Here is a 27,949-nt window from a genome sequence, read left to right as displayed (position 1 = left end):
TCACACAAAAAAGACATATTGTGTGATTCCATTTATATGAAATGACCAGAACAGGCAAATCCAGAGAGACAGAAAGTGGATTAGAGGTTGTCGGGGGCCAGGTGTTAGGGAAGATGAGGCGTGACTGCTAAAAGGTGTGAAGAAAACATTCAAAAATTAGACTGTGGTAATAGTTGTGCAACTCTATACTAACAGCCATTGAACTGTGCACTTTAACTGGGTGAATTTTATGATATGTGAATTATATCTCAATAAAGATGTTTCAAAAAGAAATCCAGGGCTTCCCTGGTGGCACAGTGGTTAAGAATCCACCTGCCAATGCAGGGGACACGGGTTCAAGCCCTGGTCCGGGAAGATCCCACATGCCGCGGAGCAACTAAGCCTGCGAGCCACAACTACTGAGCCTGTGCTCCTAGAGCCCGTGCTCCGCAACAAGAGAGCCACCACAATGAGAAGCCTGCACACCACAATGAAGAGCCGACACAGCCTAAAATAAATAAATAAATAAATAAATATTTTTTAAAAAGGTAAGAGTATAGGCAAAAACAATTTCTGTATAGAATAATAGTAAATCTGATTTATGTGCATCTAAAAATGATCACCTGGGATGTTTAAATTATAGACTCCCTGGCATCACCTGAGAATTACAGATTGTACCATCTTCTTGGGATGCATAGCTCCCCAGAGATGCTAACGTTGGGCAACCAAGAGATCAGTGGAGCATTCTGGCCTCCAGAATAATGGTTCCCAACTAGTGGAAGATGTTTATTTGCATAAAGGATGCTGAGTGTTTCACACATGACCATAACACAGTGCATGATGAATATACAATTATGGCAGAGTTTTACAGTCAGATATACCTTACCTTGAGTCTTGGCTCTGTTAACCTGAAAGCCGTGTGAACTCTGGAAAGTTACTTAAACCTCTTCAAGTCTGTTTTATAACCTGTTAAATGGGGGTAAAAATATAACTTCTATGGGGCTGATGTAATAACAAGTTTCAGAAATCTGAGGTGCTTCATTACAGTGTCTGGCACCTAATAAGCTTTTCTCTGAGTGGCATGGAGTTGATCTCTTCTGAAGTCCATCCTTATATCAGTTGAAATCTTAGGAAAACACTGCATTGGAAGGGCATTAGCTCAAGGGCACTGAGAAATACCTTTATTGAACTGCTAGCCATAGGGTGAAGTCCATAGCACATAAACCCCATGAGAGTAAGGCTCCATTTTTGGCTCCATGCTGTGTTATCAGTGTCTGGAGGGTAGTGATTCTTACATATTTGTAGAGATCCAGGGCTTTTCAGTAATTTTTGTGAGTTAATATTCCCTGAGTCCCTTGCCATAGTATGAGCAAGACCATTTGCCTGATTGCAGACACCTGGTGTCTTTGCCTGGCTGCTATAACAAAATATCATAGACTGCATGGCTTAAACAACAGATATTTATTTCTCACAGCTCTGGAGACTGGGAAGTCCAAGACCAAGGCGCTGACTGATTCAGTTCCTAGTGAGAAATCTTACTGGCTGGAAGACAGCTGCTTTCTTGCTGTGTCCTCACAACTGTGTCCCTTCTTTAAGAGCCACTAATCCCATTATAAGGGCCCCACCCTCCTGCCCTCATCTAACCTTCCAAAGGTCACGTTGGGGGTTAGGGCTTCAACATACGAATTTGGAGGGGACACAATTCAGCCCATAGTACCTGGCATCTTTCAGCCAGCCCCAGCTCACCAGCAAGTATCTGATGCTTCCAACCCCACCCCCACCAGCTACACCTGCCAGAGATCTTTATGCTTCTGCCCACTCCTCCTCCTGTGAGTATCCTTGACTCCACACTACTCCCCACTGCTTTGGCCAGCTTTTCTTCATTTTTTTTTTTTTTTTTTTTTTTTTTTTTTTGCGGTATGCGGGCCTCTCACTGTTGTGGCCTCCCCCGTTGCGGAGCACAGGCTCCGGATGCGCAGGCCCAGCGGCCATGGCTCACGGGCCCAGCCGCTCCGCGGCATATGGGATCCTCCCAGACCGGGGCACGAACCCATATCCCCTGCATCGGCAGGCGGACTCTCAACCACTGCGCCACCAGGGAGGCCCGCTTTTCTTCATATTACAGGATCTGTTGCTGTTGACCAGCTGCTCAGCTGACCCACATCGTCAGCTATGAAGCCACAGTAGGCAACACTTGTAGAGCCTCGTGTCAGTCCTGACAAATCTTTATGTTCTCAAAACTCCTGTGAATGTCACCCAGGAGAATGCCAGCAGACACAGAAATATCTTTGAAAAAGAAGGTTTTTGCTCCCATCATGGTAGGACCAAGGTTTCTGTTAGAAGAGTTGGCATGCTCTGCTTTGACGGGCAGAGCTAATGGCTCCAAACTGCACAGGCTTTTCCACTGGCACATCCCCATCTCATTTGCTGTAGATTATTGCCATGAGCCAGCGTCAACACTTGTATCTCCTAGGTCTCTGCTCCTTCTCTCTGCCAGTGGTGTTTGTTCACAGGCATTGCTTTCTAACATGCCTCACTGGGTGATGGCTTGTCTGGGTTTCTAACCTCTCCCTCCACAGATTGTTTGCTTTCTCTCCTAGAGCTGGTGTTTCCTGCACCTCCCAAATGAGTATCATCTGTGAATTTCATCACACACTGTTCACCCCACTTCTCCCAGCTCATTAACAGGCATGGAACTGTAAGACCCTCCCCATCATGGCGGGAGAGGGCTGAGCTGCCATGAGCTCTGAGGGGAGTGGCCCCCGTGCCAGGAGCTATAGGCCTTTGCTGGGATGGAGACGCCACCTGTCTTGGAGAAGAAAATCTCAGGGCACTTTAGACGCTGGTTGGGAGATTACAGAGCCAACAGTGGGTGATGAGAGAGGACTCCTGGATGCCCAGAGGGCCTGGCCCTTCCTCTCAGACAGAGAAGCTTTCTCCAGGCCTGAGCTGGGGGCTCAGAGGCATCAAAACACCCCTTGTTCCTGGAGGCGAGGCGAGAGGCCACATGGCCTGGCTGTCTTCTTGGTCCAGACGCTCCTACCCAGCTAAGACCTTTTTCAACCTGTTATGTCTTCATCATGGTCTGAGGGGTTGTCTAACCAACCACTTACAAACGAATCCATTTCTTTATTATTGATACTTTATTTCACTGACGTTGTCACAGGGCCTGGCAGAATGTAAATACTCAAGTATTAAGTGAAAAGTAGTTCTACTAACCAACTAGTAGTCAATATGAAACTATTGTTATTGCCAAACTGAGGGATTCCAGTCAAAAGTAAGACTTGACATTTCAGTTGGCCTATTCAGTTTCAAAATGGGGTTACACCGATTTCATTAATTAAAAAAAAACAAAACACAGCTTTGTTGAAATATAATTCACATACCACACAATTCACCCCTCACAAATGTACATTTCAGTGTCTTTAGTATATTCACAGGGTCATTCAGCCATCACCACAATCTAATTTTAGTGCATTTTCATCACCCCAAAAAGAAACCCTATGGCCATTAGCAATCACTCCCTATCCACACTGCCCACCCCCCCCAAATCCTCAGCCCCAGGAAACCACTAATCTACTTTCTTTCTCATTAGGTTTACTTATTCTGGAAGTTTCACGTAAATGGAATCATCTTTTGTGACTGGCTTCTTTCAGCACTATGTTTTCAAGGTTCACCCATGTTGTAGCATGTGTCAGAACTTCATTCCTTTTTATTATCAAACAACATTCCATTATATGAATTTACCACATTTTATTGATGAAAATTTGGGTGGTTTCCATTTTTTGGCTGTTATGAAAAATACTGCTATGAGCATTGATTGGTGTGTAAGCTTTTGTGCAGACTTTCATTCCCACTTCTCTTGGGTGTATAATTAGGAGTGGAACTGCTAGGTCATAGGGTACCTAAGATTTGGGGAAACTGCCAAACTGCTTTCCAAAGTGGCTGGGCCATTTTACGTTCCCACCAGCAGTACATAAGTTTCTTCTAATTTCTCCGTATCCTCATCAATACTTACTGTCTATCTTTTTGAGCGCACCCATCCTAGTGAGTGTGAAGTGGTACATTTACATTTTCTTGATGACCAACAGGATCTTTTTGTGTGCTTATTAGCCAGTTTTATATCTTCTTTGGAGATATATCTTTTCAGGTCCTTTGTCCATTTAAAAAATTGGCTTACTTGTCTTTCTGTTGTAAGAGTTCTTTATATATTCTGGAAACAAATCCCTTATGAGATGCATGATTTGCCCATATTTTCTCCCATTCTGTGGATTCTTTTCACTTACTCGATGTGTCATCTGTAGCACAAAAACTTTCTTAATTTTTATGAAGTCCAATGTATTTCTAAATCATTATTTTTTTCTTTTGTTGCTTGTGGTTTGGGAGTCAGATCTAAGAAACCATTGCCTAAATCAAAGTCATGAAAATTTAGTCCTATGTTTTCTTCTAAGACTGTTATAGTTTTAGCTTTTACATTTAGGTCTAGGGTCCATTTTAAGTTAATTTTTGTGTACGGGGTGAGGAAGTCTAATTTCATTCTTTGACAGGTGTAATCTTTTTTTGGAACAGTGAAAAATAACTCAGACCCCCTTTCTAGCCTTGTGCTGTAAGGCTGCAACCCATGCCCTGCACATACCTACCTCCCAGGGCACCTGGGGATGAAGGAAGTGGTGCCTAGGATGCCATTTTGGGAAAGATGAGCATGGAAAGCATGAAGCTTTCCTTGAAGCTAGAGAACCCACAGGCCATGGCACCAGCTTTGGATTTGAACTGGCAGCATCTCTTGTGCAGCTGCCCACTCCTCTCCTGGTTGTTAAATTGGGAGCAACATGACAATGGGGGACACCTCAGCCTGTTTTTTTTTTTTGCGGTACGCGGGCCTCTCACTGTTGTGGCCTCTCCCGTTGCGGAGCACAGGCTCCGGACGCGCAGGCTCAGCGGCCATGGCTCACGGGTCCAGCCGCTCTGCGGCATGTGGGATCTTCCCGGACGGGGGCACGAACCCGTGTCCCCTGCATCGGCAGGCGGACTCCCAACCACTGCGCCACCAGGGAAGCCCCACAGAGCTCTTTGAACAGTGCCTGGCACAGGGCAAGGGTTAAGCCTGGGCTCCCGTCACCACTACCACGCTCCTGTGTGTTTCCGGTTTGTCCTACACACCCCTCTCCCCGTCTACCGTGGAAGTGCCACAGAGTCGAATCCTGCTGCTGCCCTGCTCCCCGCTTCCCTCTTTGTGAACTAAGTCCTGCTCTTCGTTCTGCCTCCCCTCGGGTTCTCTGGTCTTTGCCCTTCTTCTGGGTCCCTAGTCCACCCAGGGACACACAGAGGTCAGACCTGGGGCCTCAGCGCTGTTCCATCCAGAAATCTGCATTTCTAAAACCTACATTTCCATGCCTACACAATCACTCTCGGTTTTAAAAAACCTCCTATTGAGTTCTATCTGGTCCTGGTGGACCACACGTTGACCTTTACCCCTCTGTTCCCTGGGTGCTCCAGTGTCCCCCCTTTTTTCCTAAATCTTTAGCTGTTGGATGGCAGATTATTTTAAATTATTTGTTTTGAATTCCTTTATAAATGATACTTATTTGTAAACTCATAAAGTACAGAAAATATGAGATAAAAACAAAAGCAATCGATGTTTGGTTTACTAATCCTGTAAGTGAACATACACTTTCACATAAACAATGTCATGAGTTAATACTTTAAAGAGACTTAGCTGAAGTATTTTTAGTGACAAGCTTTAAGAGAGGATTTAAAAGTGCTTATTTGACAGTGATTGCACATTTAATTCCTTTCAATTCAATAACCCTTTATGTCCACATACGTTCCTAGGAAGGAAAGACTGTATGTAGCATTGCCCAGACTTGACTTGTAGAACAGCCCCACACTTAAAATAAAAAGGATGTTTTAACATCTTGCTAGGAGTTAGGGTTCCCTGGAACCCCATTTGGGAAGCACCTCTTTACATCAAGCCATCCATGTTTTCACCTGGCTTACTTCACACCCTGAAGCCAATAGCACAGGATTCCAAGGCATGGGCTGAGTTGAGAAGTAGCTTGTAGCTAACCCTGATTTCTGTGTGAAGCAAACCTAGGATGAAATAGAACACTGGACATGGAATAGAACACAGGGCTTCATGTCTTGGTGTTGCCACTCAAAAACAATGTGAATTTGGTTAATCACAGCTGAGGCTGTTTCCTTGCCTGCAAACCGGGGATAAGATCTGCCTCTCAGGGTTGTTGTAAAGAATAAATGACATTGTTTCTGAAAGAGCTTAGTTAAATGTAAATGCTGTAGACAAGTAATTTTAAGGTGTTTATTAGTATAGGAACCAACCAAAAAATTGTAACCTTATTCATACTGTGTTTTATCAACTTGGCTCATGCCTGGTGCTCCAGAACCCACAGGCCTCTCTTACCTGGCAGACATCATCCTCGCTCTACAAGACCTCCTGGAGAGACTCACAGAAGCACCTGCTCTGCTGTGCCCAGCCCACCGTGGGGACCCACTCCTTTCATGTTGCAAGTCCTACTGCACAAGGATGCCCAACTCCTGGGTCCTAAGAACTGAGCTCCGCCTCTCCTGGAGGGTAAGAAGCAGTCAGGTACCAAGAAGCCATTGCTTCCCTCCCCACTGCCACCCCATCAACAGGTCCTCACTGAGCTGAGGCCCCAAAGGAAAAGAGCACAATAGCAAACACCCAGAGCTAGAAATTGGAGGCGCACCACCTGCCAAGGGTCCTCTCTCCATGCGGTGGGACCCGGCATGAACCATCAACTTCGGAGGCTCTCTTTCTTCTTCTGGTAAAATATCTGGCAGGCCGACCTTGTGAGAGTTTTGCAGATAAGAAAGAAAAAGGATGTCAAGCCCCTAGCCCCCAGAGAGCTTGCATATTAGTGTGGGAGAAAAGACACACACTCTAAATGAGAGCAAGTGACTTTCTCGTGATGAAGTAGCTGCCATGAGGCAGAATGAGCCATGCACACACAGCTGTGGGCTGCTTCAAGTGACCATGGCCGAGGAACTCAACGGGTCATGGTGTAATGGTGTCTTAGCTGGGGCGGCCATAACAAAATACCACAGACCGGGGGTGCTTAAACTACAGACATTTATTTTCTCACAATTTCTGCACTTTCTCACAGTGGAGGCTGGAAACCAGAGATCAGGTGCCAGCATGGGCGGGTTCTGGTGAGGACTCCCTTCCTGGCTTGCAGATGGCCACCTTCTCACTGTGTCCTCACATGGCCTTTCCTGGGTGCGTGCATATGTGGAGAGAGAGCTCGCTGGTATCTCTTCTTCCAAGGCCACCAATCCTATCAGGTTAGAACCCTACCCTTATGACCTCATTTACCCTTAACTACCTCCAGATACAATCACCTTGGGGTTAGGGCTTCAGCTTATGCACTTGGGAAGACACAGTTCATTCCAGAGCAAATGGGGATGAGGTCAAGGCTGTGCACTGGGTTCCCAGGGGGGTCAGCTGACTCACCCTGGTTCTAGGCACAGGTCCTACCTGGGTCTGCTCACAGTGTAGGGGGGTGGATGCAGTGCAGACCGTGTTCACCACTGGAATGGCAAAATGTGAGACCCCCTAAATGGAGTCTAGTTTTACCCCTTCCTTTGAAGGATGAGGAAATCATGGCTTCCAAAAATGAAGTGATAACTACTCTCAAGGTCCCACAGTCCAAATCCTGACTTCCTCAGGGATTCACGTTTTAAAAAATGTGATTTCTGGAATAATCATGCTCATTTAAGCCACCTTGAACCCATCCAGGGCTGTGTATTTCCTGTATCCCAGGCAGATGTTCCCACTTCCTCTTGCTTAATGTCAGACCATTGTCAATAGATTTTTAGCAGCCCCAATGATTAACTCTTGAGGCAGGGAACCCAAAGCCCAAACTACTCTATTTCTACCACTTTCCATTTAGAAACTTCTGGAGCCTCCAAGGAAACCCTAGGGCTCCTGGAACACAAGCAGGAATCACTTATTCTAGTCCAGTATCCTTATTTGAGAGACCATCAGGCCCAGAGGACAGTGGCTTGCCCAGAGTTATACAGGAAGGACAAGAAGTTATCACCAAGCCTGGAACAGAACCAAGGTCTCCACTCAAAGCCTTGAGCTTCTTTCAGTCCAGAAGACCCAAAGCTCAACCCAGTGTCAGAATCACATGGGTGTTTAAAACATTGGGTTGGCCAAAAAGTGCCGTCGGTTTTTAAGTAAAACTAAAAGACACATTTTTCATTTTCACCAAGAACTTTATTGAACAATGTGTTCATTCTTTTATTCCCTACCTTCTGCCATTTTTCAGGCAACTTCATAATTCCATCTTCCCAAAACTTTTTATCTTTTTGAGCAAAGAACTGTTCCAGGTGCCTTTTACAGTCTTCCAGGGAATTGAAATTTTTTCCATTAAGAGACTTTTGTAAAGACCGAAATAAATGGAAATCAAACATGCAATGTCTGGTGAATATGGCGGATGAATCAGAACTTCCCAGTCAACCTGCACCTGTTTTTGCCTGGTCATCAAAGAAACATGCGGTCTTGCGTTATCCTGATGGAAGATTATGGGTTTTCTGTTGACTAATTCCAGATGCTTTTCATTGAGTGCTGCTTTCCGTTGGTCTAATTGGGAGCAGTACTTGTTGGAATTAATCGTTTGGTTTTCTGGAAGGAGCTCATAATAGAGGACTCCCTTCCAATCCCACCATATACACAACATCACCTTCTTTGGATGAAGACTGGCATTTGGTGTGGTTGGTGGTGGTTCATTTCGCTTATCCCACGATCTCTTCCGTTTCACATTGCTGTACAGTATCCACTTTGCATCGCCCGTCACAATTTGTTCTAAAAACGGAACGTTTTATTACATTTATGTAGAGAATCGCATGCGGAAATACAGTCAAGATGGGTTTTTTTCACTTAACTTATGTGGAACCCAAACATCAAAGTGATGAACATAACCAAGCTGGTGCAAATGACTTTCAGTGCTTGATTTGGATATTTTGAGTATGTCGGCTATCTACTGCATGGTGTAACATTGATTGTTCTCAATTAATGTCTCGATTTGATCGCTATCCACTTCAACTGGTCTACCCGACCGTGGAGCATCATCCAGCGAGAAACCTCCAGCACGAAACTTCGCACACCACTTTTGACATGTTTGATCAGTCACAGCACCTTCTCCATACACTGCACAAATCTTTTTTTGAGTTTCAGTTGCATTTTTACCTTTCTTGAAATAATAAAGCATAATATGCTGAAAATGTTGCTTTTTTCCTTCCATCTTCAATCTTAAAATGGCTACCCAAAAATTCACTAATTTTGATGTCTTTTTTAAAATGCACATTGATATGACAGCTGTCACATACAATCTAACAAAATTGTTTCAGATGAAGTTAAAGACAACTAAGTATTACTAGAGCCATCTTACAGAAAAAACCGAATGAACCTTTTGGCCAGCCCAATAGATGTTTTTCCAGGCACTTCTCCAAAGAATTCAGATTGGTAGGTCTCGAGTGGGGCCCTGGCATGGGGATTTTTAGGAAACACCAACTGGCTGATGGGGCTGATTTCACTATAAGTGGGGACATATGCTCAGGGTGGGAAGCAGCTTTATTGAAGGCAGGGATGTGAGTCCCTGAGGCTTTCAGGCCAAGCTGTCATTGACTTTGCAGGTCCCTGTAGCACCAAGAGCTCTATTCTTATCTCTACCAAGGAACTAAATGGTGATTCCCAGAGCTATAGGTTGTGTCTGTTCCTGTAGCATCACTTGTTAGGCTCATCCAGAACGTTCCGAGCACATGCCTATAAGTGGGGTCTGTTACATAAACAGTAACAGGTGCAGACAGGCGATCCTGCTAATGATCACCATCTGGATGAATAGACTTTAAAAAAAAAACCCAAAAAAGTATGTGATGGAATTTTCCCCTCTTTGTTTTCTTATTTCTGGTGGCTTAAATATTGTGTTTGGTTTAAATACAGACATGATCCGACCACAAATATTATGGGCAGAAAAGCCAACACAGCAGACTCCGTGGAGAGACTGTCGGTTTCAGGTAAGACATAAAAATAGCGCGTGCTGCGTCTGCAGGTGTGCCTGGCTCTTCTTGGCGTGTGTCACCTTGCTCCTCTAGAGGACGCCTCTGGGGAGTTGGTTTACTACCATTTTAGAGAGAAGTAATCGGAGGGGAAGAGGTTAGTCAGCTCAAAGTCACAGATAATTGGTGACAGAGTAGAAATGAAAATGTGGACGGCATGTCTTAGCAGCCAGGTCTAGCTTTGGTTCCTGGTCCCTGGAGGTGGGGCAGAGGAAGACCGAGTCCACGGTCCCTGGGACACAAGAACCAGGAATGGAACTCCAGTCAACTGCTTGTTTTTGTTATGATGATTAATAGGGCCATTTGAAAGGTAATCATCTGTGTAAAGTACATTTCAGTCCTGTGCCAGGTGCTCCTGACCCCTGGATATTAGCTGTTGCTACCTCCATGGTAATAGGGGGGAGACAGTGTTGAACTCAGCTGTCAGGGCGCCGCTGGGGACAGGTGTCTCTGATCAGCTGGCCCCTTCCCTATTTGGGAAGATGAGATTTCAATCCTGAAGATCCGGTCTTCACAGATTGTCACGGTTTGCATTTGATTTCTGGGGGCTGTGCACCTGGCCTTTCCCTAGGTCACCCACATGCTCTCCCCACTCTAGAAGCGAGTGGAGGTGGGCCTGACTTAGTCAGGAGGTGAGAACATGGCAGCCCTCTTTCCTATAGCTTGGGAATCAGAACCAGGGCTGGTGCGGCCTAGGGAGGGCGCTGGCAATTCCATTTTGACCTGTTAAGCCCTAGAGGATTCAGAAATGAAAAAGACAAGGTCCCCTCCCTGTCCCAAAATTCACAGGATAATGCCAGGCAGAGGGACACAGGGACTGGGTCTGCTCAAGCGGGGTTCTGTGGGAACACAGAGGGAGGAGAGACCCAATTTGCCGCAGAGGGACACAGCTGGGGTAAGGCAGGGGTAAGCTGGCCTCTCCAGGCTTCTGGAATCGGATTCTGCTGCACTGAAACATGGCAAGCCCAGGTCCCTTACAGAATGTCTCGGATGCATTTTATGTCTGCATGGTTCTTGGAGGACCCTGAGATGGCGTAAAGGTTTTGTGCTGGTCGCTGCTCTGAGTCTCTTCGCCCCTGTGAGGGGCACTGGTGCTAGGCCAAGGAAGCCACGTATGGAAGTGAAAACGTCTCTTCTGCCACTGGTCTCTTCTGAGTGAAGGCACTGGGGCCCTTGTTAAAGGGACAACGTTCCTTGCTGATCTTATTGGTTTAACACCTTAGTTCCAGTTAGCAAAGTGGATTCGCTGCTTCCCTTCCAGGGCCCTGGAGGGTGGGACTTGGGGCAGGTCCTGTTTTCGTTAGTTGTGAAAGGGAGGGAGGGAGCCAGGAAGGTGACCTCACCTGGGTGCCCGTTCCTGAGGTAGAGGGGAAGTTCGCTTGAGGATGCCAGGCAGTGCTTAGGTGGGGCTGCAGGAGCCCACACACCTTGCCAGTAATGCCCAGCGCCCACCCTTGGGGTGTTTGTACCTGCTTATTCACGCCTGTGTGGGGCCGGTAGGGCAGAACCCGCGCACATGGCTCACCCGCCGGCCTCCCTCGCTGCACCTGTCTCAGCTGCCATCAGTTCTGGCTTTTCTCATGTGACTAAAATCCTCCTCCCTGCAGCTGTCTTCTTCTTAGTCTGGATTCTCTCCCTTACACGTGGGAAAAGGGGTGCCTGTGTTGAGCCCCCAAGGTGTTCTGGGGTCTTCACTTGTAAAACTTAAGTAGTTTTACCACTTAATGTCAGTAATGTGTAGATTTTACAAATTTGGTGAATTACTTCTGACATAACAAGTGTGGAAAGCTAGGCAGTTGAAAGAAGAGGCATTTTTAAATGAGTGAGGATGCCATTGTCTCTTGAGCTGGGGTTATAATAGGCAGAAAGGAATGAGTTAGTTAGTTCCCTGGGACAGGAAGCATTCTGGGCTACCCCCCCATCTGAGTGTTCCAGTGAAGAAGGCCAAGGGACAAGCCACAGCACCCCCTGGTGGACCTCACATTGACCTGCCATCCCATTAAATGTCCACAGTAGGGATGGCCAGCATGGAGTCATCCCCAGTCCCTCTCCTGGTCCCCTGAGACAAGAAACATTCCTTTCCAAAGGACAAGTCAGAGTTAGGAATATGGTAGGTGGCTGTAGAATACTCCAGAGTTCAGTGGCACCCCCTGACGCACCATGGGTGCTGGGGAAAGGGGGTGTATCGTGAAGAAAGGAAGCTTACCCAAAGAAAGGTCTAAACTTTGCCCTCAGCTACTGGGAAGTGATCGCGAGGCCCTTAGAATGTCGCACTTGATAAGAGTGTCTTTCTTGTACCTGGGGACCTTGAGCCTCTCAGGACAGTGTGGTTTACGATGAGGGCTTTGGGCCATGTGGTATCCACTCTGCCTCCAGAGGGGTCAGCCATGATGGCAGTTAGCCATGGAGCCCAGTGGAAGCTCTGCACACCAAGGCTCAGGTGGGCATCCCTGGTGGGCAGTGTTCTGTGCATATGTGACACATCATTGTTGGGAGGAGTTAACGCTATTCACAGCTCCATGGAAGCTCTGCGTCTGGAACTTTCCTCGACTCTGCGCTATGCACCTTTTCCCTTGGCTGATTTTAATCTGCATTCTTCAGCTGTAATAAACCATAACTGTGAGTATTACGGCTTTCAGTGAGTTCTATGAGTTCTCTCAGTACATTATTGAACCTCAGGGTGGTCTGGGGACACCCATACCCCCAGACTTTGCAGTTGGTAATTATACAGTAGAGTAGAATCCTTTACTATATGAGTCTTTTTTAACACTGGCTATGTGACTAAGCTAACTGACCACAGACAGACAGGTTGAACATAAACAAGAAAAAAATCAAGAAAAAAGTGCTAGAGACACAGGCTCTTAGAGGCAGATGTCACAGCAGTGATACTTGGCTATGGGCCCAGCTCACTGCATGATGGGCTTCAAGTGTGGATACAAACTGAGATAGCTGAGCTCTCACTGAAATGCTTTCTGGTGCCAGGATGAAGAGAAATCCCAAGTCTGTATCCAAGGTTAAAGTGTAATTGTGGACCCCAGTGACTGTGCTCCATTCTTGCCAGAGGAGACCTCTGATTTCTAGGGTTAAATGAGCATAGCCTCTGGGTGGATTAGGGATGGAAAGGTGGGTTGGTAACAGGAAGGAGAGGAAGAAACAGATGAAGAGTCAGAAGATGGAGATTTGGATCCTGATATTGTTATGGACTGGTCACGACTTTGGGAAGGTCATTGATGTTGCTGGATCTTTGCCCCATTTGGCATCTTGCAGGCAGGCATTCATATGTTTGCTAGGAAGATGGAGCTAGATTCAGGGAAGGTAATGAAAGAGAATGGACATTTGTGTACTTTCTCTGTCAGGGGCTGGGTTGGGGCTTGACTTACTATATTAATCAGGGATCTTCATAGAAACAGAACCAGTAGTACACACACACACACACACACACACACACACACACACACACACGCACGCCATTTATCTATATATCTATAGCTATAGCTATATCTGTATCTACCTAGAGAGAGAGAGATTTTTAAGGAACTGGCTCATATGATTGCAGGGGCTGGCAAGTCTGAAATCTGTAGGGCAGGCCAGCAGGCTGGAAACTCAGGGAAGAGTTGATGCTGCAGTCTTGAGTCTGAATTCCTTGACAGACTAGAAAACTCAGGCACATTTTGTGTGTTGCAGTCTTGAGGAGAACTTCAGAAAATCTTAGTCTTTGCTCTCAGGGCCTTCAACTGATTGGATGAGACCCACCCACATACGGAGGGTGATCTGCTTTACCCAAAGTCTACTGAGTTAAATATCAATCACACCTGAAAAATAGCTTTCCAGCAACATCTAGACTGATGTTCACCCAAGCAACGGGGCACCACAGCCTAGCCAAGGCAATATGTAAAATTAACCATCAATGCATTTTCATTTAATGCTCACAGCAGCAGTGCAAAGAAGGCAGCAAGAACAGTGCTGGGCCTGGGCCTACGTGTTTCTGGCTCCATCTTCACGTGTTACCATGCTGTATCTGGTAAATAATCCCTAAGATCTGCCAAACTCTTTGTAAACCAAACAACAGACTCCATTTTTCCTACTGTTCCCTCACCCAAAAAGGGCTGCTGGTGCTAACACCCCCCCACCCTTTTTTTTTTCTAACAAGGTAATGGTCTACTAGGAGCTTGGAAAGCTTATTAGTAGCCAAAGATTTGTCCTTATGTCCAGACTGTGATACTTACCAGCTACCTCTTAACCTCTAAGTTTGAATCTCCACTGAATGGTTCAGGGAAGGCATCCGTTCATTCAACCAAACTGACAAAACCTTTCCGACATACCAGGCATTATGATAAGGACCAGGGCTGGAATATAGCCAAGACACAGACCTGTTTGTGTCTCTCAGTCTAGCTGATCTGGAGAAGATTATCATAAGATGAACAAATGTTTGGAAAGTGCTTTTGATGTTGTAAAATGCTGGCTCTAAGTTTCTGCATGCTCACTGTAGTCACTGAATGTCCAGACTTCCCCGTGACCCTATGAAAATGGTAGAGTTGACTTAATTGTCAGCATGGTAGTGACTAAACATGGCAAGCATTCTGAGTACTTATTTGCATAAAAGTTTAAGAAGTTATCAATTTCACCTGTAAAATCTCCAGAACCTCATAAGAAATGCTAATGAAAGATCTGAGCTGAAGCTCGACAGTGAGCTTCACCAAAGAGAGGAAAGAATGAATGGAAATGAAGAGTGCCATTATGCAGGACTGATTTTTTTCAAATGCCAGATGTTAATAATTAAACTTTCATTAGTGGATAAAAAGAATGAAATAATGCCATTTGCATCAACATGCATGGACCTGGAGATTATCATACTAAGTGAAGTAAGTCAGACAAAGGCAAATATATGATATCGCTTATATGTGGAATCTAAAAAAAAATGATACAAATGAACTTATTTACAAAACAGACAGACTCACAGACTTAGAGAATGAACTTATGGTTGTCAGGGGGGAAGGGGGAGGAGGGATAGGGAATTTGGGATTGACATGTACACACTGCTGTATTTAAAATAGATAACAACAAGGACCTACTGTATAGCACAGGGAATGCTGCTCAATATTCTGTAATAACCTAACTGGGAAAAGAATATGAAAAAGAATAGATACATGTATATGTATAACTGGATCACTTTGCTGTACACCTGAAACTAACACAACATCGTGAATCAACTATGCTCCAATATAAAAAAAGAAAAAGAAAAAGAAAAACTTTCATTAATGGAGAACACAACAGAAGGACTGTTACATCAGTGAACTTAAAAACTCTTCTCCTGCCTAAATGACTTACCTTCCATAAAAACTCTTCTCCTGCCTAAAGGAATGTTACATCAGTGAACTTAAAAACTCTTCTCCTGCCTAAATGACTTGTCCCATGATTGGAGAGGCACGGAGGCAAACTTTTGTTGTCCATTTACCTGTGATGTCACGGATGAGTCATTGTTCTCAGGCGTGCTACACTTGGCCTCAAGGTTGTAATTAGATCTATGTTAGGACTACCGTGAAACGTATGAATAAGTAAAATATGAATCTTACCAGTGAAGAGCAGTACTGTTCCTTGACCAGTGACTTTTAAAGCTATCCTGATGGAGAGAAAAATCAGTTTCACCAATCCATGTAGGCTCTGAGGTAAAAGGGACTTGGAATAGAGAAAGGACCCAAATGGGCCCCCAGAAGCCTAGGTTTTCTCATATGAAGGTCAAGGACAGTCTTATTCAGCTATCTTTTTGGTAACTATTTTAGAGTTCACACTCCTGGTACCATCCAAAAAGCTAGTTACGTCTTCTTCCCTCTAATTAAAGAATGTCTTTAACTGAGCCTTTTAAAAAAATTACTTAATAGTTAAGAATGAAAATAAGCTATAGACAAACATGATTTTGGTTCATATTCTGCCCCTAAATCTTCTCTCTGGGCCTCAGTTTTCTTAATCTGTAAAATGTGTAGGTTTTAATATATATGGGTTTTATTGCTTCCTGTTCTTTCCAACTTCCTGAAATCACAGCTCCCCACCCCTGTACCACTCAGCTGTTCAGATGTGGGAAACTGGGGAAATTGTAGCTGAAGGGTCATCTCCGGGTTTTCCTTGAAATGAAGCTTTGTGCCCTCCCTCCCCTCCGCGGCCCCTGGCTATGGCTAGACCTGCGTGGGCAGGGAAGGGAGGCGGTATTCCTGGGGCCGGGCAGGGTCTAAGGGCTTATTCCATGTCTCCTAAGTGTCTCTGGGATAAACATTTGGTGAGGAGGCAGGGGGCTGTGTGGAAAGGGGGTTGCCATGGCAACCCAGAACTGTGTGCTGCTCCAGACCTGTTGATTTCTCCCTCTCCGGCCTCTTGTCTTTTCTGATGGGAGGGGACAAATATTGGGCGTGACCTGGGGAGATGAGCAAATTCCCGCAAATCATTCCGCAGCCCCCAGCCTGAACACGAGTCACAGGGGAGGGGCCCAGCACCAAGATAGCGCACAGCACTCTAAGCTCGCTACGTCCCAGAACCAGCTTCCTCAGGCCACTCAGTCTTCCTTCAACACTCAAAGCCCACCTGCTCTGAGGGGCCGTTGGAGATTACCCGCCATGGCTCTCTCCCTTCTCTGAATTCCTTCAGCATGTGTGTCAGTGCATCGTGTATGTTAAGTCTTCTTAAGGTTTCTCAGCTGCTAAAGCCTGCACATCAACAGAATAGTTAGCCTTAGTGTGAATTGTTTCTGTGATCAACCACATACGTAACCTTGCACCAGTAACACAGGAATTGCTGGTGTGGCCAGAGATCTGGGCTCAGGCGTAAGGAATAAATAAGCAAGGGCAGGGGATCTCAGAGAGGGACTCACCCAGAGAAGCCAGGCAGTTGAAGGAGAGGAGAGGGGAGGGGCGGGGAGAGGACCAAAGGGCAGGGAGGGGTGGGGGGCCACGAGAGAGAGAAGGAGAGTGAGTGCGTGTCAAGGGATGAAGGGTTCGATGCTGTTCTGGAAGAGAGGTGAGAAAACTAGAAGCAAGAGCAGGTACAATCCAATTAGGGGGAAACTAGCTGTAAAGAACACTCCTAGTTACATTAGTTCTGGTTCCAGCTCCTGAGCACCAGGGCCTGCAGGGTGGGTGGATGCTGAAGGCCTTCTCTGGGAGCAGCAGTAAGGAAGGGCCACTTCTGCCTTCCCCTCCCGAGGGCCCTTCCCAGCCCTGGAGCGCCGCCCGCCAGCCCCCGGGGGTGCTGGCCGCTGTGGCCGGAGGCACCGTCCCAGGGCCTCTGCTCCAGCCACCGCTGTTTTCCACTTGACTTTGAGGAAGTTAAAGAACAAGTGCTAGGCGTGGCCTCAACTGCTGCCTTCTCAGCCACGAGCCTGTCCACCCGGCAAAGCCTCCTGTTGTCTCGGCTGCTCCCCTGCAGCTGTCAAAGCAGGCAGCTGTCGGGTGGTATATTGGTTAACACGTGTGAGCTCGTTGGAGTCTGGTGTGCGTGGTACAACTTCCACTCTGTTCCCTCAGCTTTTTTCTCAGACTCCCTGGCTCGGAAGAAAGCTCTGGCAAGAACCTACATGTATGATATGAAAACACCATTCCTTGTATGCTATATATAGTTGTGCACAGGTGTTAGATAAGAAGTACATGTGTTATAAGTGTGAAACGTGGTCAGAAGACCCAGACGCAAAAATCTATTTGTTCACAGCCACAGGCATCTGTTCGCAAATGACCCACTGGTCCCTGCCCTGATCCAGAGAATTACTTAGGACTGTTCAAAATGAACGATACTTGTCAACACGTTCTGAAATCCAGTTAATAAAAAAGGAAAGTGTCAAGTTGCTTCCAAATTGATCTGAGTACGATTTTTTAAATGTCTGCAATAAAAGTTATTTATGAGACAGATTCTATCAGTTTACACTTAAAAATCTTAAAAACCTTTAATGGCATTCCATTTCCTGTGGTGAACAATGCCAGATTCTGGATGGTCATGCAAGGCCTTCCATAATCTAGACGTAGTATTATTCATCTTTAAGACTATGACCTCCACTGCTTGTACCACAGAGCTTGTTTTCTGGTTGTATCCTTTTGACTAAGTAAAAATATAAATTTCTTGGACAAATATATAATTTGTGGATGGTCCAAAGCTAGAAGAGATAGTGAATTCATTTATTCAATTGATACTGAACACCTAGGCTGGGCTGGGTTTGGTTCTAGCACTGAGGATACAGCAGGGACGAAACAAAGCATCTGCTCTGTGGAGCTTGCGTCCTAGTGAGGGAAATGGACCAAAGCGTCGGGTGGGGTAAGAAGAGATACCAAGTGGCTTGTGATGGGAGTAATCACTGATCTCAGAGAGGAGCCTCCCTTATAAGGTGCACTTTGAGCAGAAGGGAGCACCAGCTAAGATTCAGGAGAATGGTGTGTTCAGGCCTTGGGAAGAGCAATGCAAAGACTCTCCTGTATGCTTGGAGCGTTTGTACGACAGCAAGAAGGCCACTTGTGGTGGTGGTGGAGAGAGTGGAGGTGAGAACTGTAGGAGGTGAGATCAGAGAGGTAGCTAAGGCCAGATGTCATAGAGCATTCTGGCTATGGTCATGACTCTGGATTTTACTCCAGTGACATGGGAAGCCACTGGAAGATTCTGAGCAGTTGAGAGGTATGATTGACTTGGGAATTACGCAGTTACTCTGGTTACCATACGCAGAACAGGCTACTGTTGGGGGTCAAGGGTGGAAGCTGGGAGACCAGACAAGAAGTTATTCTAATAGTCTAGGTTAGGGACAGTGGTGGTTTAGACTAGGGTGTGCGTGATGGAGGTAGTGAAAATGGTAGGATTCTGTAGACATTTGAAGATAGGGTTGTAAGGATCTTCTGATCAAGCATCATGGAATGTGGGAGGGGAGTCAATGATTCCAAAGATTTTGGACTGAGCAGTCAGGAACATTGAGACTAGAGTCACTATTTATGGACGTGGGGAGAAGGAGTTTGGGAAGAGGTGGGGGTAGAAAGCTAAGGGTTCTATTTTGGATTGATTAAATTTAAGACACACATTCTGTAATTAGAGATATTCAGTAGGCAGTTGGATACAGGCGTCTGAAAGTCAGGGAGAAATTAGGACTAGAGAAATAGTGTTGGGAGTGGTTCAGCCTACAGATGGCTTTAGGGAGTGAGGGTATATAAAAAAGGGAAGAAATCCAAGGACCCAGCAATGATGGAGGAGCATCCAAGGGGATAGAATACGAACCGAGAGAGAGGGATTCCCACGAGGCCAAGGAAAGAAAGCATCCCCAGAAGGAGAGATCAACTAGATCAGATGCTGCTGATACATCAATAAGATGAAGACTGAGCCTTGACCATTGAATTTAACAATAAGAGGTCCATTGCTATGTAGAATTCAGTTTTAGATAGCCCCCAATAGGCCAGAACTATCATGATCATTTTAATAGGAAACCACACATAGGCTCAAATGTATCAAGTTTCATGTGCAGTATTTGGAAGATGTGGATTCACAACAGTTTCTGAGAAAAAGCCTGGGATTTATGACGCTGAGTGCCATACAAACTACCAGGTGATGGAGATGCCAAAAAAACCACATGGAACTGACTTTGCTGCATAGATGGAAGCAGAGCCTCTAGACTAATGGGACTGCATTCTGTGTGAGAGGTGCACTGCCAGGAGGGCAAGTGTTTCTGTATCTATTTCTGTATAACAAACCACCCTCAAAATGTACTGGTTTAATCCAATGATTTATTATTTCTCATAATTTTATGGATTGGTTGGTTGGTTCTTCTTCTGGTTTTGCCTGGGCTGATATGACTACAGTCCTATTGTGAATTGGCCAAGGCCCTGGGTTTAGCTGGGTCCTTCAGACCATATGGTCTTTCATCCTCAAGGAGGCGAAATTGGACTTCCTTGCATGTTGATGGCAGTGATCCAAGAGGGCAAGCCCAAGGCACAATGACTTACCAAGCCTCTGCTTGCACCATGTTTGTCCCATTGACCAAAGTGAGTCATATGGCCAAGCCCAAGGTCAAGGTGGGAGGAGACAGTATCAGTATATGGATACCAGAGATGTGATTTGTTGGGGGCCTTTTGTATGAAAATCTACCACTGGCAGATTTTGACTTGATATGAGAGAAAAGGTTTTTTTTGGGTTTTTTTGTTTGGTTTTTTTTTTAACATCTTTATTGGAGTATAATTGCTTTACAGTGTTGTGTTAGTTTCTGGGCAGAAGACCTAAATAGACATTTCTCCAAAGAAGACATACAGATGGCCAAGAAACACATGAAAGGATACTCAACATCACTAATCATTAGAGGAATGCAAATCAAAACTACAACGAGGTATCACCTCACACGGTCAGAATGGCCATCATCAAAAAATCTACAAACAATAAATGCTGGAGAGGGTGTAGAGAAAAAAGAACCCTCTTGCACTGTTGATGGGAATGTAAATTGATACAGCCACTATGGAGAGAAAAGTTTTAAACAGCAATAGCCATGCAATTAGCTGCTTTGTGAAATAGCTGCTCCCTGGTGGTGGAGATGTTCCAACTCTAATTTATATGTTTATTCTTCCACTCATGTAAACATTTTATTAAATACCTATGATACGCAAGATCCTAGGTTAGGTACTGTGAGGGGTAAAAGATGGGTAGAATAAAGTCTGTGGAATGACTTTTACAGACCCCTGGGAGAAATGGAAAAACAAAAAAAATTGGAGTCATTGAGAGATACTTACAGATAAAGAACAGTGGGAAAGCAGAGAAGAGAGAGAACTTCTGGCTGGAGTCCAGGAGTGGAGGATGAGGAGGCCATTGGAGCCTTTACAGAAAAGGTAATATTTTAGCAGAGAGAAAGGAAGGAAACTAATAATTATGGAGTTATTCTCTGAGCCAGGCACAGTACTAGGCTCCGTGTGAATGTTTCACCGTTTAATCCTTGTGGCAACCACACCATTCCCATCTAAGGACACTGGATCTCAGAGTGTTCACACAGGCATTGTCAGGCCAAGAATTTAAGTCTTGGTCTGGCTAGTCTAAAATCTGTATTCTTCACAGGAAATTAGGCTGCCTCAAGAAAATTATCATGTATGATAATTCAGATATTTTAAAGTACTTTAAAAAGCTCATTCAAGCCTCACAACAAATATGAGGAAAATATTATCCCTGTTTTATAGGTGAAGAAATTGAAGCTCAGAGAAATTGAGTCAGACAGATATGGGACTTTTGCATTAACTCTTCCCTCTGCCTGGAATTCTGTTTCCTGTGACTTTATGTGTCTGGCTCCTTCCTGTCATTCAGGTCTCAGCTTAAATGTCACCTTCCCTCCTCACCAAGTCTGAAGTGGCTCCCAAGTCTTAGGCTCGCATATCATCCTATTTAAATTCTTTGTGTGGCACTCGTCACTGTTTGGATGATCTATTTTGTTTTGTTTTGTTTTTCGTTAAACTTTGCTGATTGCTGGTTTTCAGTTTCTCCCCGTTAGAAATTGAACTCCATGAATGCAGTATTTTTCTTTTTCTCTTTTTTTAGCTTGATTTTATTTATTTTTATTTATTTTTATTTTTTTTGCGGTACGCGGGCCTCTCACTGTTGTGGCCTCTCCCGTTGCAGAGCACAGGCTCCGGACACGCAGGCCCAGTGGCCACGGCTCACGGGCCCAGCCGCTCTGCGGCATGTGGGATCTTCCCAGACCGGGGCACGAACCCGCATCCCCTGCATCGGCAGGCGGACTCTCAACCACTGCGCCACCAGGGAAGCCCCCTCTTTTTTTAGCTTGATTTTATTTTAATCCCACACATCAGATACTTATGTTTCATAGTCATAGTTATTTTTATTTACATACAAGTTTACTCTTTTTTTATTGCTCACCAGTCCTTTCTTTTTGTCCTTTTTTTTGATATCATTTTCCTTCTTCCTAATGTATATCCTTTAGTTCAGATATTCCTTTAATGAGGGTCTATTGTACTGAATGAAGTCTGATTTCATATGTCTGGAAATGCTGTATTTCCTGTTCTTGAAATATAGTTTAAATGCTCGTATTTAATACAGTTCTGAGTTGACAGCGATTTTCTCTCAGCATTTTGAAGATATCATTCTATTGACTTCTGGCTTTCGTTGTTGCTGTTGAGGTCAGCTGTCAGCCTAATTACTGTTCCTTAATAGTGTTTCCCCACCCCATCTCAGCCCCACCCCACCCCCTGGCTATTTTTAAGATCTTCTTTCTTTGGTTTTCTATAGCTTCATTATGATGCATACTGCTTGGAATAGGTTAGATTCCCTGAAACTGAGAAGTGGTGTCAACTATGGAAAATTCTAAGCCATCTTCTTTTCAAATATTTCTTCATTCTTTTCTCCCTATTTACATCTTCTCGAAGCTCAATTATACATAAGTTGCATCTTTTCATTCTCTCATTCATGTATCTTAACATCTTATTTATATTTTTCACCTTTTTGGCTGATGCATTCTGGATAATTCTTTAGCTGTTTCCCCCAGTCTAATAGGTACATTTTTCTTCCAGTGTCTAACCTGCTGTTTAATTCATCCAATGTGTTTTAAATTTCATTTATCATAGTGTTTATTTCATGAAGTTATATTTGGTTCTTTAAAATAGGTTTGTTCAGCTTTGCTAATCTTTTGCTCCTTTGGATTACTATAATTTCCCTCATTTCTTTAACCATGTTAAACCTACTTATTAAAAATTTTTTCTCTAATCATTTAATACCTGCAGGCTCTATGAGTCTGATTCTGCAATTTATTGTTTCTGTTGACTCTTACTAATATTGGCTTGTACTCCATGTATTTAGTGATTTTGCTAAAAATCATTTATTTGCTGATTTATTTACTGTTCATTTCTGAAAATAACAAGAGGCCTGAGTTGAATTTTTTTTTTTTTTTTTTTGCGTTACACGGGCCTCTCACTGCTGTGGCCTCTCCCCCCGCGGAGCGCAGGCTCCGGACGCACAGGCTCAGCGGCCACGGCCCACGGGCCCAGCCGCTCCGCGGCACGTGGGATCCTCCCGGACCGGGGCACGAACCCACGTCCCCTGCATCGGCAGGCGGACTCCCAACCACTGCGCCACCAGGGAAGCCCTGAGCTGAATTTTCAGAGAGGATTTTCTTGGAGAGAATTTGTGTTTCTTCTACCAGGTGTTTGGAGCACTGTCCAATCGAGGACAACTTTAAACTAAGTTTGGCACTCTCTGTTTTTTCCTTCTGGCCCCACAGGTGGTGTGAATTCTAGGCCTAAATCCTCATTAATATTAGTTTGTGGTAGGAAAAATTAAGGGAATGTTTTTTTTCCTGCCACTTTCCTACTCTAAGGGTCAAGTCTGAGCCAGATAAATCTTTGATGGGGCAACTAAGGTATCACCCTGTAGGCTTCCCAGCTAATTAAAGTCCCATTTTGCTTGGGACCTAGGATTTTTTTCTCTAGTCTCTTATATGTATGGCCCTAGACCAACAGGAAATTTAGAGATTCCCACAAGGAAAATGACTTTGTAGCTTAGTTATCCCCATTGAATTGTACTTCCTCATCTTTATTTCCCATGATTGTACTCCTTATTCTCCTGCTAGCTCGGCCACACTTTATAATATGTTTTATGTTTTATCCAGAATTTTTAGTTGTTCTGTACTGGGAAGGTATTCTCTCCTTGTTTATCCGAACATATTGCCAGAAGCAAAAGCACCTATTCTTTTTCCACGCTACATTACTTGGCCTCAAAGCTTGACGAATGCTTATCAGAGATGTAGCAAAAAGTCATTTCTGTTTTGAGTAATGTTACCAGAATCCTGTTCTCTTCATATTAAAAATGTCCCTCTTTCCCCCAAGATCATCTAACCATAAAAGAAAAGCAAAGGTCTTTGTGTAAAATGAAGAGCCAGTGTGGCTGGAACACAATAAGAAATAGGAAGAGAGGCATGAGAATAAGTTGGAGATACAGATTGGAATCAGATCATGAAGAAGTATTGTGGGGAACTGGGTTTTTTCTAAGTCAAATAGGAAGTCATTAAAGGTGTTTAACAGGATAGGGATCTGAAGTAAATTTATTTGGAGACTATAAACGAGGATGACAGATTGTTGGAGGGCAGAAGTGGAAAAATGGAGACCTGCTGGGAGACTTTCATTAGTCCAGATAAGAAATGAAGGTAGCTTGGTGTAGCACAGTAGCCAGGAGACACAAAAATGTGTATAAGTATAGTATCTATTGTTATGCAACTAATTACTCCAAAATGTAGCAACTTAAAACAATCAGCACTCATATCACACAGTTTCTGAGTGCTAGGAGTCTAGGAGCAACTTGTCTGAGTGGCCCTGGCTCAGGGTCAATAGTCAAGCTTACATCTGGGGCTGCCTCAAGGCCATCTCAAGGCTTGACTGGGCCTGAGAATCCACATTCAAGCTCACTCATGTGGTTGCTGGAAGGCTCAATCCCTTGCTGCCTGATGGCCAGAGGCTTCTGTTCCCTACCCTGTGGACCTCCCCAAGGGCTATTCACACCATGGCAGTTTGCAGCTAGCTTCCCTCAGAGTCGGGGTGCTGGTGGGAGAACAAGATGGAAGTCATAGTCTTTTTATATCCTAATCTCTGAAGTAACATATCATCAACTCTGCCATGTGCTATTGGTTGTACAAACCAACCTGGGACAATATGGGAGAGGACTACACAAGGGTATGAATATCAGGAAGTGGGAATCATTGGGGACCATCTTGGAAACTGCCTACCATAACGCATATGAGATCTACTTTGGTTGTAGAACAAACCAAATGATGAATTTGATGTGAGGAAAGGGAAGAAAATAAGGATGGCTTCCAGGCTTTTGGTTTTAGTTACTTACTACAATTGGAAGAAAAACATGTTGGAAGTGAGGAGAAATCAAGAGTTCTTCTTTCAACATGTGCAGAAGTTGCAAAGCTTTTTAGATATCCAAGTGGATGTATCAGTAAGAAGTTTAAATGAATGATTCTGGAGCTTGGGAGAGAGCCCAAGACAGGAGATTAAATTTGCAAGTCATAACCTATAGATGAGATCTAAAACACAGGCACTGGATGAGATCGCTTAGTTGCAGTTATTTGCAACCTTAGCTGCCCATTAGAATCATCTGGGAAGCTTGAAAAATGGACACCAGGCCATTCTCCAAATCAACTAAATCAATATATCTGGACATGGCACCCAACCATTGGGATTTTTAAAGTTCCCCAGCGATTTCAATGAGAACCGAAGGTTGAAAACCACTGACAAGGGAGAAAATGCAAGAAGGGAAAAGAAGGGAGCCCACGACCCCTGCGTGTACATGAGGGTAGAGGATGATGGTGCTGCAGAGGGAGAAAGTTAACGCATAAGACAGAGCTTCTTTCGCAGTGCCTGAGAATTGGTTAATTTTGTGGTTGACAAGCTGGTGAGAGCAGTTTGTATGCTCCACAGGCAAAGGGTTATCCTCTGTGGCTGATGAAGAACATAGGATCACTTTGGAATTTCAAAATGTAAAAAGTTGAATACACTGATTCCACTTCATAATGCAGTCAGACTTAATTAGACCCGAAGTATTTACCAACTGTTCCCCTGGCCTTTTTAATTAGGGGTAAAATTTAAACAAATCTGAACCTGACACTCTTTAAGTATAGAAGACTGTGCAGAGATGTGACTGGATTCCAGTGGGAAGCTCCTGAAGTCAGGCTGTCGGGGAAAAAAGACTAAGTGTCCAGTCTACCGTCAAATTAACACTAACAATGTGCTGATCTTTGTGTGCAAAGAGATCTTGGGACAATCTGTTGGTAAGTAGGTGTTGGAGGTGTTTTTCCACCTGTGCGGATCCATCCATTTGTTAGCCCCTCTTCCCAAACTTTTGCAAACTGATGTACCTGAGTGAACAGTGGCTTGCAGCTGTGTTCTCAGCCCTGCTTCCTGAGACATTGACACTGTGACCTTGATCTCATTAATCCATTTTCCATGACTCTTGACCAATAAATCAAACAGGTCAAATTCATAACCGTTGAGTCCTCTGGAAGGATATAGCACATTCCCTCACCCTATGCCTGCGCCTGACTGGGCTCTTTTAAAAACTATCACTTTGTTTCTATTTCTGGCTATCAGGATCATTAAAGGAAACTGCAGATGCTCTCTGGTTGGAGTCCAAAGTCCTCAGTTCAAGACTGAGCTCTACCACTTGTTGGTTGTGAGCCCTAGGGCACACCACTTAGTCTACTAAGCCTGTTTCCCCCTCTGTAGAATGGAGGGTCCTTGCCTTACTCTTTCCTGAGATCACTGTTTATAGAGAAATGAGTGAATGTAAACAGCCTTATCTTGCTGATGTAGACTTAACCGCCATCACCATATCTGCTGCACTGGGCATATGCAGAGCCATTCACCTGCCTTGGACGTCTGCCTCCTTGCCTTCTCACCATCAGGCCTTTCCTTCCTTCCATATCTCATGGCACAGACCTCACATTTCTTCAGGAAGTCCTTCTGGATTAACCCCATCTCACTTGTATCATCCTTTTTGCTTTTCTCCAGTGCCAGAATATGGTGTTCTCTTTAAGTACCATTTACTTACATGTTTCTCTATAGATGTCTTAAATTTTTTTTTTTTTTTAATTTTTTAATTTTCAAGTTATCATATATTGTTTTCATTGTATCTGTCTTGGTGGTTTTCATGACAACTTGATCACCACTAAGTGTCCCACTGCAAATTTTCCAGTGCCTGCAGGACAAAGTCACTTTGTACACACCTCTGTTATAACACATATCTCACTGCATTACACTCAGTTTACGCATCTGTCCATTTCTTTAGACTGCAGGTTCTCTGGGGCCTTTTTTTTTTTTTTTTGTGGTACGCGGGCCTCTCATTGCTGTGGCCTCTCCCTTTGCGGAGCACAGGCTGCGGACGCGCAGGCTCAGTGGCCATGGCTCACGGGCCCAGCCGCTCCGCAGCATGTGGGATCTTCCCAGACCGGGGCACGAACCCGTGTCCCCTGCATCGGCAGGCGGACTCTCAACCACTGTGCCACCAGGGAAGCCCCTAGATGTCTTAAATTTGTCCCAAATCTTGATGCTGAATCTGCATTAGATTGTAAGTTTTGGGGGCTTAGGGACTGGAGGTTTCTCCCAGCTTTGCAGTACTGATCAATGTGAAAGTTTTACCCATTGATGTGGGCTGCTAACTTCTTTTTATATCTGATTTGTATTCCTCACTGATCTTCACAAATCAAAATCACCCAGAAAGCAATCAAGTTGGGGATGTTTGTAGATATTTTCCTACATTTATAGTTCAGTCCTTCCCTTGTTAAAACAATTCTTGGCTACCAGAGTCTTACAGATAATTGGATATCAGCCAATGTGGGCAGAAATGGAAACATTCATTTTTGCCTTTCATTAGCAGCATCATGTCTTCATCAACACACTCCACCGAGATTTCAACATCACTATCCTTCCTCCCTCCCTCCCTCCCTTCCTTTCTTCCTTCCTTCCTTCCCTCCCTCCCTTTCAAGTTGTTCCAAGCCCAGTGACGTTCAAAATGATGAGTCATTGTCTAAATGTGGAGGCTGGCATTCTGCACGCACAACAGTGTGTGCTTGGGTGCCATCCCTGCCCGCGTGACTTTGACCCCCGGGGGAGGGCATTCTGAAAATGATCCTCCATGAGCACGAAAGTGGCATAAACCATGACCTCATATTTTTGGAACCCCGGCAGGGATGAGGGGACTCGAGCTGATGTTTTCTGGATTTTATATAATGAACATACATTGTAGAGTTCTGTGGTGCAGTAGAAACACCATTCTTGATGACAGAAGACCTGAATTGGGGTCTTGCTCTTTCAGTAACTAGTTTTGAGACCTTGGGCAAGCCATGTCACCCCTCTGGACCTCAGAGAGGAAGCAGGTTGAA

At 44.7% G+C, this 27,949-nt stretch overlaps 1 protein-coding gene across 1 annotated transcript in view; it reads left to right on the top strand.

The window, feature by feature from the left end:
* Positions 1 to 6,545: 6,545 nt before the first annotated feature.
* The window catches only part of PLXNA4 (plexin A4), a 622,339-nt gene continuing 600,935 nt past the window's right edge, over positions 6,546 to 27,949 (top strand). The window contains exons 1-3 of the mRNA XM_082632940.1: positions 6,546 to 6,568; positions 7,122 to 7,299; positions 9,962 to 10,035. Coding sequence (XP_082489066.1) covers positions 9,984 to 10,035 — 52 coding nt within the window. The 5' untranslated portion in view covers positions 6,546 to 6,568; positions 7,122 to 7,299; positions 9,962 to 9,983. The remainder of the gene's footprint in view (positions 6,569 to 7,121; positions 7,300 to 9,961; positions 10,036 to 27,949) is intronic.

This window comes from Mesoplodon mirus (assembly GCF_964341445.2).
Source record: "Mesoplodon mirus genome assembly, chromosome: 9".
NCBI classification, from domain to species: domain Eukaryota; kingdom Metazoa; phylum Chordata; class Mammalia; order Artiodactyla; family Ziphiidae; genus Mesoplodon; species Mesoplodon mirus.
This window is presented reverse-complemented; position numbering and strand designations above follow the sequence as displayed.